The 12,602-nt window shown below is 39.9% G+C and overlaps 1 protein-coding gene across 3 annotated transcripts in view; it reads right to left on the minus strand.

Annotated features, from left to right (window-relative positions):
- Positions 1-12,602, minus strand: part of STAMBPL1 (STAM binding protein like 1) — a 281,826-nt gene that overhangs the window by 178,947 nt on the left and 90,277 nt on the right. For all 3 annotated transcript variants that reach the window (XR_013594758.1, XM_078642881.1, XM_078642880.1), the window contains one exon: positions 5,471-5,561. Coding sequence is in view for 2 of the 3 variants with exons in the window: in XM_078642881.1 (XP_078499007.1) it covers positions 5,471-5,518 (48 nt within the window). In the remaining variant the exon portion in view is untranslated. The remainder of the gene's footprint in view (positions 1-5,470; positions 5,562-12,602) is intronic.

Consider the following 12,602-nt stretch of genomic DNA (forward strand, 5'->3'; position numbering starts at 1 on the left):
ACAGAAGGAAGAGACCGCCGCCGCCTGCAACGAGCCCTCGCCTGAAAACAAGTACCGGTGAGTGGGGGCCTTTACTGAGCTGCGAGGGCGGGGGGCATGTGTGTGTGCGTGGGGCGGCGGGGGGCTCTGTATGTGTGTGAGCGTGCGTGTGTGTGTGTGTATGTGTCTTGGAGTCTGTGTGTATGCGTGCGTGTGTGTATGCGTGTGTGATGACTGCGGGGGGAGGGAGAGAGTGTGTGCGAGCGAGTGTCTCTGTGTGTATGCGCATGCATGCATGTGTGGGGATGTGCACGGCGCGGGAATTCTTGTGAATGTGGACGGAGCCGACGTGCGCGTGCAAGCAGCTGAATCCAGCCGGGGAGAAGCGCGTGCACCTTCTCGTCCGTCCTTCCCTCCAGACAGGTGACTATACGTCTCCGTCCCTGGAAGGCATCCTTTGGATGCTTATTCCAGGGCGAGACCTAAAAAGGAGCAATGGATTTACAAAATGTATGACATGCAAGGCCTGCAAAATAGGACAGAACACAACCATCTTGAGAGACCCGTCAGGAAAAGACTTTATAATACATATATATATATATACACATTTATATATATATATATATACATACATACATATACATATATATATTCGGTAAGTTTCAACCTTATTTCAGCATTCCCGCCAAAACGAAAAGGAAGAGATGAGACCCAGTCTTGCGGTGTTTCTACTCTTTAATCAAACCCAACACCAGTCTGCCATGACGCGTTTCGGCTGCCAAGAGCCTCGATCACATGACACAGTCAAGAGGCTGGCCACCCATTTTAAAGTGCAAAAGTGCATGACGTGCAAACAACATAGAAAAAATACTATGCGTGAAATCAATTGTAAGTAAATTCAGCTGATCATAATACATGTTAAATACGTATTACAAAGATGCTCACTGTGTAAATACACTTTTTTTATGTAGTAAAGCATTGTAGTACACTAAAAACCATCTAATGTTGAACGTGAATTCACTTATATAAGCATTGCAACAAATATAGTCAGACGGAATGGATTGGATTAAAATACATAAATAATTAAGAATGTATTAAAAATGTATAAATATTACTAATCCGAGCCAAAGTCAGTACCACACAACGCTATAGAATATGAGCAATAACCATAGGGACATGTCCTCTAATCAACCGTATGCTAATATAAGCAACAGTAAACATCTTATATAAAAGCATGCCTGATAAGATTATATAGGTGTGGCAAATGTATTCATGACTTAGGGTGTTGCCCCTGTGGGCAATAGATACATTTGTGCAAAATAGCAATGGTTTTAGTGCAAATCAGATGCAAAGATTGTAACTATGCACATCGGTATAGTCTAAAGTACTACCAGTGATAAATCAAAAATATATATATATATATATATATATGTGTGTGTGTGTGTGTGTATGTGTGTGTGTGTGTGTGTGTGTGTGTGTGTGTGTGTGAAAGCTGCAGTTGAGCATGGATTACTTCATCACAGGAAAGACTGTGCATGTTCAAAGTGTAGGTTTGTAGTGCTGTATGTCAGCAGTCAAGCTGGTACTGGTATAGGTTGCTTAATACAAGTTCTTACAGCCCCTACTGATTTAGCTGCACTCAATATCAAAGCTATTACTTTACATCCTCTTCTCATGCTGCCTGAGGAACATGACAATAAACTGGAATACCAAAAATTATCCAGTGAAGCTTGTCATGAAGTGTTAAAAAGGTTAAAACTTTTAATCATCGATGAGGTGACCATGGTCTCAAATTTAATGCGTGCCTTCATGCATTTGAGAATACAAGAAGTTTTTACAAAGCATAATGATGTCCTATTTGGAGGAAAACAAGTGGGGCCTAATTACGATGTCGGTCGGAAAATCTCCAACCGCTGGTCGGAGGCTTTCTGACCGACATGGTAGTTTTATATTCCGACCGCCGCATTAGGATGACGGCGGTCAGAGTTTAAAATGGAGGGGGAATCTGACTTGGTTCTGATAGGTCAGTTGGTACTGCACCATAATCCCTTTAGGGTGGCGTTTCCGCATTCGGGATTATTATGTTGGTTCCTGAGACAACCAATCTATGTCGGCCGTTCCGGCATGGATTGGCTATCGGAAATGGACTTTGGGGGGCCCCTAGCCGAAACCACTTACACACTGGCCCCCCCACATTTGGGCCTGGGGGGCACCTATGGTGCACCCCTTAACAATCTTGAACTGTGTGGGCAGGCACCAAGAGGTGCCTGCCACAAGGTACTGTGATGTGTACAAACTTCCATTTTTCAATGGGAGCTTGTGCTGCAGGCTGTACCAGCCCACCGCACAGGCTCCCATTGAAAAAATTGAAGTTTGCAACCACACCATGTGTGGTCGCATCCTGATGGGTTTGTCGAAACTGCTGACCTCAGGCAACTTTGACCGACCTCAGGCAACTTTGACCGACATCGTTAGGCCCTTGATGTTTTTGGAGATCTACTACAACTTACACCTTTGAAGGCTTAGCCTGTGTTGAAAGCATTACTCCATGATAACACTAGAAATTCTTTAGAAAGTATTGGAAATCTTAATATTTGGTTACATTTCAAATACAAAGAATGAAAAAAGGAATCTGTGAAAAGCATCGGACACTGTAAATATGGTAATTTTCTGAAAGATATTAGAGCGGGTATTCTTTCAAAAAAGGGAAGGTGTGTTCTAGAAAGTCATGTTTTAAAAACGTTATCCAACAACAAAGACAGAAGTAGAACTAATGTTCAGTTTTATACACGAAGAAAAACATACGTGTGTGCCTAATGCCAACATTGGAGGAATGTGCATCTTTCAAAATGAATTGCTGGAATTGGATAAAGGAGACATTTTGCAATTGAAGGCAATAGATAAAATTGAACACCAGGGTGTAACTGTACGCTAAATGAAAATATACAAACAAAACTGGATTAATTAGAAAAATCAGTTTCACAAACTGCAGGATTGGAGAAATGTTTAAGTCTATGTAAAAATTGTGGAGTTATTTTGCACCAAAATGTAAATGTTTAAGAAAGTTTGGTTAATGGTGCCATGCGTAAAGATGTTGATTTTATTCATTTTCAAAATAGGAATGAGGTGGAACACCTGGTCATTAAATATGACCACGCAAAGCAAATTGGGCAATGTACTGCACGTTCTTTGCTTGTGAAAGATTTATATGTTCGACTGAAACAGTTTTCCGTTTCTCTAGCATTTGCTGTTAGTATTCATAAATAGTATTCATAAATCACAGACTTTAAGTGCACATTAAGTATTTATTAATACTGGTAGTACAGTGTTTAAGGAAGGTCTGTCATATGTTGCCTTGTCAAAAGTTAGGACTTTGTCTGGTTAGTATCTAGTTGCATTTGATGACTGCAGATTCAAGCTGTGTAAAAGAATACAACAAGATTAAGAAGCCTTTATGCTCCTCATTTAGGACAGTACCCAGTTTATGAAAAACCCTCCATGTGTTCAAAGCAGAAAGTGTCAAAGCAGTGTAGTGATGGTGTTGCAAAGAAAGAAATTAAAGACAAGAAGGAAATGGTTAGTAAACAAATATTTTTAAATGAGGGAGATATTGTTGGATAGCAATTGTCAAAAACCCCTATGGTGTGAACTGCTATGCTAATGTTTTGCTAAACGTATTGTTTTGCATTAGCTTGTGTTGTATATGCAATTGTACAGAAACAACAGAAGGCATTGTGGTCTGCACTGTGTGTTTTGCTACAATGTCTGCATAGTGACAGGACTAAAACACATTGTGCACCAAACATTCAAGACCTTGTAGATATATGTAGAGGGTCTGTACAGTTTACTTCAAACACACAAGAGGATACACAGGAGTGTTTAAGGGAAATGCTTGCTGTTTTAGAAGAAGAGGAAATACCTACTGATTACTTTTTTGAACTTACTTATTCATGGAACCGTGAATATGACGATTACTCACACATATCAACTACAGAACTAGCTTTGGAGAATTTTATTTATTTAACATTACCAGATTGCAAAAGTGTGACTTTTGACAATTTGCTGAGACAAGCTACAAAAAACAATGTGTGCCCAATTTGTTGAAAGGATCTTGAGTCAACCTTAAGTGTAGCAAGAAGTGGCAAGTATGTTATTTTAATGCTACAATGATGCAGAGCAGATGGAACGATATTAGAAACTGAGATTACTAACTTTAAAGCAGGACAAATATCTATTTCTGGAAAAAAAGTAAAGTACTATCGCTATCATATTTCATGTAGGAGTTAGTATTACTGGTTATTACGCTGTATTTAAAAAGTAGAAGTGGGTGGGCAGAATCTAATTATAGGAACCTTAAATTCAAGAAAAGATTACCTTGGAAGTTATAAAATTCCTATCTTTTGTTTCTGGAACCAAGGTTCTAATCTGATTGCAGTTGTAGAAGTGGAATAGTCTTGTTATTGTAGATGTATTATCAGGATTTATTACATCATGCGGCCAAGAAAGGGTGTTGTCTTTATAAGGTTTTTTCTATGCTATAAATTTGTATGTAATTTCACTAAATCACCTAATTTAGACATCAATTTTATAGTCTCTATTATGTTTTTAAATGTGTTAAAAATCACTCAGGATCTGTGGAACCCTGTGGAACCAGCAGTATGCATCTAGAGGGCTCACAACGATATGCAAATCCAACAAATCCATTAAAAAATATTTTGTTTTTAAAATAATGAATTTAATATTTTTATATAGTTTTATACCTAAAATATTTCTAGATTTTAATCACTTAAAAAATGTAAGGTTAAAGTAACTTTATAGTTACATGTTTTTATATATGTATATATATTTTAAGCAAAACAGAAATTCTGTCAAAAAACCAAAGGTAGCAGGCATATGATATTGTTTAATATGATAAAAAATCTTTACAAATTAACAGAAAAATAAAAAAAGGTTAAGAGACGTTAGAGTTAGGTTCAGATTTGACACACACAAAACCATAAAAATTCAGCAGTTATAGTTACCTAATTAAGACTTATGCCCCTGCAATGCACTGCTTATGACCTCACATATTAAATCATTCCTGACATGGTCAGTGACATCACCGACGACATCTCAAATGACATCCCGGATGACGTCACTGATTACATCATCCAGTGATTATGTTTCATAATGTCTTTTGAGACTTATGATGTATACTAAGCTACTATACAAGCTAAATTGCTATTCTTTCTGTACTACTAATTAGTGATACGATTTCCAACAAATGTGTAAGTTATAGTTAGCTCAGGTAACTATAGCAGCTGGATTTCTATGGTTGTGTGTGTGTAAAATCTGAACCCAACTATAATGTTCCTTTAACTTTTGTTTTTTTCAGTGAATATAGATTATAAAAATCTAAAATGTTTTGGTTATTATTTGGTCCCTCGCACCTGATTTTTAACACTCATTCAGACAATGTTCTACATGTTAGCAAATGCTTTTTGAGACATACCAGAGACGTAACAGAGAAGGGTTGCTCCATTGTGTCTTTCTTCAGCATACTTTCAAAATCATAGTTCACTGCAAACTTTGCCACCTGTTTTCTAAAATAAAGAAAAGGGAAGTAAAATCAATTACATGTGCATTGCTAAAAACATGCCTGCTTTCTTGGTAAGTCATTACAAAAAAATTTATCAAAATACACTTAAAATGTAGTTGAAAATAACCAAAGGGTTTGAAATACATGATTGCGATCATCTAAATGTAAAACGAACTTTCAGCACATTATAATTGCAAATCTGTTTGGGTGATTCCTTCTCTTACGATAATGCAGTTCTATGTATTAACACTGGACAAATAAAGAAACATATTTCCTGTACTTGATTATATAATTAAATAAAGAGCAATTTGAAATCTCTGGATAAAATACAGTTTTCTGCTGAATTTTGCTAAGTTGTTTAAACAATATATGGAGACAATATAATTTTCTAAAAGAGGTCTCTTAATCTAAATAATAAAGTTACCAAAATATAGATCATTGATCATTTTACCTGATCAAATTCGAAAACGGCTTCATTGGAAATAACATCAGTCTACTCGTACAGTAAATCAAGATCAGACCGTAAAACCAGGTCATAGTCTATGGATACTTCTTTGCCAATTTACCACTGCTAAGGCCCATCCTCTCATGCACACATTACCCAAAGAGTCAAAGTACACTTAATTAAAGGCTTCAGAAGAGGTATACACTGTACTCTCAACTACAAATGGATGGCCAATTGGAATGGTGCTGGTTAACTGCACACCAAATAGTGCTTACCCACATAGCAGCAGAGCGAGGGAAACACTGAGAAACACCTTCTAAGCCACATGCTATCTAACCACGATGCCCACCTGCTCATCTCCTTCCAGACTACACCTGCAAGAGTTACGGAGCATATATCTTTCAGTCTCTAAACATGTCTTACATTCCAAGACCTTCCCTAATATAAGGCGCTGGACACTCTCCATTCTGATCAAGGGATTTTCAGTCAGCACCACTTTGTTCCTCAAATTTGCCATTCTACACATTGGATCTACTAGAAAACAAACCACCGACTTGGCCATCCTCATCAACATATTCAGGCTGCACATTTATTTTCGTGGTGAAACATCATTAACCCACTTCAAAGGTAAGACCTTCTAGGTTGCAGATGCTGGGGTTCAAATTTTTCTAAGGATTGCATCCCTTTCATGACCCTTAGTTCACCAAAAGATTAATCAATTACTTGGACATTGTGTGACCATTTTGATGGCTTTAGTTTGCCTTTCAACCTTTCCAACAATGGTGGTTAAATAATTATCAAATTATTAAAACAGCCCTTCGACAGAACCTTCCTCTTTCCAAACATGTGCATGGTTTGGTACATACTTGTGACTTCATATCTCATTGTAATCGCCTTTGTTCCTATAGAAATGCTCATGTCTAACAAGATGTTTGAACTGGTTCCACTTTGCAAACCCATTGATCGTCATGGCACAATGCTTCATTCACAGCAATTACACAACACAAACAAAGTAAAAGTGAAATGAAAAAAACACCAAAGCCACAATCACAAATAATATCAACGATTAATATAAATACACGGTCTTCTCTGTCCAAGAAACACATATCGAAAACAACTAAAGCCATAAAGACAAAAAATAAGCCTCTGGATCTGTACATCATCCTCATTTCAAGTCACCTTTTGTATACATCTCTACACTTGCCACCACTCTGACTTAACACTTTCAAACTGGTAGATCATGAAAGTATTAACTCACACGCTCACATCCTTCTCCAAACATGAAATCAGTGCTAGCTCCTGATTCTGGGAGGCTTTGCAGTACCAAAGGCATTCTCAACAGATCCTTTAGCAAAGGTCCAATAGTCAACAATATTAAAGTAGTACATTGTTTGTCTCTCCCCACCACATTAAAAAATATATAGCATTATAGGTATCCCAGTGACATCAAACAGACAATGAGATTGAGGCTCAATTTGAATATGATGTTACCTGGAACTTGAACATGTAAAACTCCATGGTATTGAAAGCTACACATCTTCAATTTTAATTTATGTGTGCCCCCACAAATCTTATTTCGCTGGACAGATGATATTGTAGATCTGGGTAAGCGATGCACAACTTTGCCTCATCTTCTTTCCCCTTGCCCTTAACTGTGTCCTGTCATCCACGCCTCCATCCTAGTTAGTCCAATTCAATCCCTTCCCAAATACACATAATTGTTGTACCCGGTCACCCTCACACAACCCTCTTAAAAGAAACGCCACAAACTATCCTAATATTTCAAATAGATTAATACCTGATGTCCTGTGACCCATCTACACCAATCGCTAAATATTCCCACCCAATATTTTACTTAAAAAGAATTTACCTGGCATCCTGCCACACTCAAAACACTCCCACTCGTCCCATTCCAATAATTCCATACGAAAAATTGCAATTTCTTACATCCTTCCACCACTTTTACCACTCTGTGCACCTTCCTCCCCTCAATCTCAGCAATGCTGACAGTGTCTCTATGAAAGCTATTCTGATCCCGCTTGGCATTGCCTGTCAGCGTGGGTCTGCAGAGATTCTCAGCTGACAGGAGAGATATCTGGTTGTTTGTGAAGGTAAAGGACTGCCCATGTTCACCCATTTTCCTTAGTTCTATGGAAAACTGAGAAAAGTGGGAGAAAGTCGGTGAAACTACGAGCCACCATTCCACCATTTTGGTTACTTTCCACCTCTGATTTGTTTTATAAATGTATTTAAACGTAAAATATAAATTATTAATACTAGATTGATTTAAATTATTCATTCTAATTGCAGCCCTGAAAAAGCAAGAGTTGTGAACAACATGTTACTTACCTTTGGTAACGCTTTTTCTGGTCATGCCTCTATCCAGCAACAGATTCCTCACCTTAGAATACTCCATAGGTGCCAAACTAAGAACCTGATTTAGAGTTTGACAGACAGGTTACTCAATCACAAACAAGACGGATATCCTGTCCACCCTATTAGAAGGGCATTATATCCTATAGCCCTTGAAATACGGTGGACAGGATATGTCACGTTTGTGATGTAGTGTGCCATCGGTTGTACTCTAAATAAGGTCCTAGGTTTAGAAAGTTTTCTTCCGCAATCCTCCCGCATGCTGATCGGTGTTGTTGTGTGGCTCTGCATTGGCTCACAGCAGAAATCACATGGCGCAGTCGCACAGAAGCACCACCCGTGTGTTGAAGTAAATTAATTTTTTCCTTTCTGCACATTCATGCATGAAGCGCATATAACTACTGGTATCAGTCAGCTGATGCCTAATTTTGGACATTATTAGATGTTAAAAAGAGGCCACACCAATGAACGGGGTAGTGGGAAGGTAGTGAGGAATCTGCTTTTAAAGTTTCTACAAGAAATGTCATGGTTACCAAAGGTAAGTAACTTATTCGTCTGATGGATACTTCTGACAGCAGATTCCATTCCTCACCTTAGAATGGATACCAAAGCAGTAACTTACCATGTGAAGGGACAGTTCATTGGATTTACAGGACTGAGCAGACTAAATGTCCTTCCCACCGGACCTGGTTGTCAAGGCCGTAGGGCTTTGTGAACACATGCACTAATGCCCATATCGCACCCCGGATGTTGTCAAGGACAGGTACTCTGTGTGTCAGTGGTGTGGTGGCAGTCTTAGGCCTAATGAAATGGGCTTATGATCTTAATGCATAGAAGCATTCACCTCCATAGGCCAATAAAGCCTCTCCTGATCTTTCGAGGTGTGGGGAGCAAAACACGCTGGCAGGGTGATGGACTGGCTAACATGGAGGAAGTCACAACTGTAGGAAAGATGGCTGACTGAGTCCTCCGCACCAGGTTTTCTGGGGACGATGGTGATGGCTGCTCTGACAGTGCCTTAGTTTCACTCATGTGATGAGCTGAAGTAATGGCAGTGAAGACAACGGTCTTTAAAGTCAGGAAACACAGTGAGCAGCTATACATCGGATGGAAGGGCGTACACCCGAGAAATGTCAAGACCAAATTAAAAACCCACTGTGGAATTACAAACAGTGTTTTAGGGAAAATGTGTGCAAAACCTTTCATAAGCCTTTTATAAACCTCCTCACAACGGGATTTAGAAAAGGACAGTTGGTCCGGCAATGTATAAAAGCTGAAAGGCCTGGCAAACAACCTTAAATAGTGCCCATTGCAAGGCCTTGCTGGGTCAAAAACAAAATAAACAAAATATCATACAACAGCTATTAACAGCTATTGTAGACTGACGATCCTTTAACAGCTATTAAAGGATCGTCAGTCTTGAGGATTCCACACCAGGCAAACAAATTTGACCCAGCCTTTTTGATGGATTGCACTATCATCAATTTAGCTCCTCCAGCACGTAGGGTTCTTCTAGGTATGTACCACTGCATTTGTTGTTTCCAGAATTCTGGGCCAATACCATGTAGTGCCTTGTAGGCGGTAGAAAGTGCTTTAAAATGCACCTGTTTCCTGATCGGCAGCCAGTGTAATTTATTAATTTCCTTAGACATGGAGGCAGATTTGGGAGTACCTGTGAGCAATGTATTCAAAAACCTTAGATACAGGCTGTTGCAATAATCGAGCTCGGACATGAGGAGTGCCGTAACTACAGTCCATTGGCTATTAGCCGGTAGGAAGGGGAGTACTTTCTTAAGCATTCCGATTATAAAAAAAGGTGGAAGATGCCACTGCATTGACTTGATTGCCAAAATTATGTTTTTCATCAATGAAGACTCCTGGATTTTCACCTTCCTAACGGGGGTGGGAAGAGTCCCCATATCATCTGGCCACCACTTTGGGGTCCAGAAATTAGGATCGTTCCCGAACAGGGTGACCTCGGTCTTTCCTGAATTTAATTTCAAGCAGTTTTTTACATCCAGCTCCCGATAGCTGCCATGCAATCGTGGAATCTGATGTCGATTCCTCTTGCCTGACCGGGCATGTGTCACCTGGAGTAATCAACAAGGTGGGTGCAGGAGGCTTATAGGCCAAGAAGCCTCAGAGCTGCTCTCACTGAGATCCGGGGCAAAGACTGAAACATCAGGATCAAAGCCAGAATATCCTGGAATTGTTGCAGCAGAGCAAAGGCCCTGAACTGCACTACAACCAGTATATCTCCAAAGAATGGGAATCTCTGCGAAGGAGTTTGTTGCAACTTTAGCTCATTGATTATGAACTGCAAAAATGATATGTGGTTCTCCCTGGTCACAGTCTGGAGATGTTATGTTGTAAAAATGTATTGAGCGCACGAATATCAGGACGTGTCTCGGAACTAGGACTGTGAATGAGTCACATTTTTAGCCCTTTTCTGAAGATTGTAAGTGTGCTTGCCGTTCTGAGCTCCCCCGGGGAGCATGTTCCATAGTTTACCATGCTCATAAAAGAGGCTATGTCTTTGGAACTTTCATTAGTCTGGCACCTGTGGAGCATAGTTGTCTGGCCGGTTCATACCTGGCAAAGATATCTCTAAGAAATCTCTGACCCGAGTTACTCAGCCCCTTATAATCTAGGCATAGTGATTTGAATTGAATTCGTTGTTCCACCGGAAGCCAGTGGAGTCTTCAATTTTCTTTGACTACTGATTTGTGCTTAGGAATGCTCAGAATAAGTCTTGCAGCAGCATTTTGTACGGTCAGGAGCTTTTTTGATGTTGCTTCTGCATATTCAAATAGAGACCATTGCAGTAATCCAGCTTTGACTGTATTAGCCTGGTTACACCGTCCTTCTAGAATCAGTGGGGATGTAAGGTAGAATCTTCTTGACTTTTTTTTATCAGAAAGTGGGAGGCTGACACAATGGCATTGGTCTGATGTGATAGAGTAAATTTGTTAACACTCAGAACTCTCAAATCTTTTGCTTTCTGAACTGGTATTGGTGGTTCACCCATGCCTGACGGACACCAGAGATTGTCCCATCTGGTTTGCAGGTTTCCAAAGATTACTACCTCGGTCTTCTCAGAATTGAGCTTAAGACAATGTTATCCCATCCATCTGTTTATTTCCCTCATGCAGTTTTAAAACTGTAGTGTAGGGTAGGCTTGATCTTTACATGCTGCCACCACTATCTGGGTATTGTCAGTGTAAGACATAAGGCTAAAAAAAAGTTCTCGAATCAGAGGAGCGAGTTCACATTCATACACGTTAAACAGAGAATGATGAAAAGATGGGCCCTGTGGAACTTCACAGGGGAGGACGTAGGGATCCGATTTATACTTGTCCAAAGTCACTGTTTGTCTCCTTTCCTTCAAAAAGGAGGAGAGCAAGGCCAGTGCCGCTCCCTTAACCCCCAACATTTCCTGCCACTGCTGCAGAAGATCGTGATCCATGGTGTCAAACGCGGCTGACAAATCTAGGAGAACAAGGGCGGCCATACCCCCTCTATCCTTCACCATCCTGATTTGCTCAGAGGCCTTAATTGATGCCATTTCAGTACTGTGCTCTGGTCTAAAACCAACCTGAGAGTGATCGAGCAAGTCGTATTCCTGAATGAAATGGGCTAGCTTTTTGTTCAGGATTTTTTTTACTATTGTGGCCAGAAGCGGCAGCCACGCTATCGGGCGGTAGTTGTTTGGATTCAACACATTCATATTGGGTTTTTTCAACAGAGGGAGTATGGAGGTGTCTTTCCATGGAACTGGGAAAGTGCCAGAGATAAACATATTGTTAAAAATTTCTGTGAGCTCGGGGCTCACTACCTGCGCTATGTCCTTCAATAATGCAGGTGGGCAGGGGTCAAGAGGAGACCCGTATTAAATTTCTTTAAGGCATTTTTCCACTACCTCAGGAGAAATCTTTGAAAAGCAGTGGAAGCTATTTCCCTTCGATTTATGGTGTAGAGATGATTCGGTGGGCCGGCCAGGGGGGGTGGCTTCAAAAGCGTCATAAATATCTTTGACTGTATTTTTAAAAGCTACTACAATCATATCACAAAACGTTTGATTGCTCTTGGTTCGTTTGTTTTTCGGTAGAGAGAACAATTTATCAACTACCCCAAACAGTTCTTTTGACGTTTTTCTGGCTCTCTCTGTTTGGTAAAAAAGTCCTTTTTTTCGGACATCAACAGTTTTTTATATTGAATTAGTGCGGA

This window comes from Lissotriton helveticus, chromosome 5_1 (assembly GCF_964261635.1).
Source record: "Lissotriton helveticus chromosome 5_1, aLisHel1.1, whole genome shotgun sequence".
Classification (NCBI taxonomy): domain Eukaryota; kingdom Metazoa; phylum Chordata; class Amphibia; order Caudata; family Salamandridae; genus Lissotriton; species Lissotriton helveticus.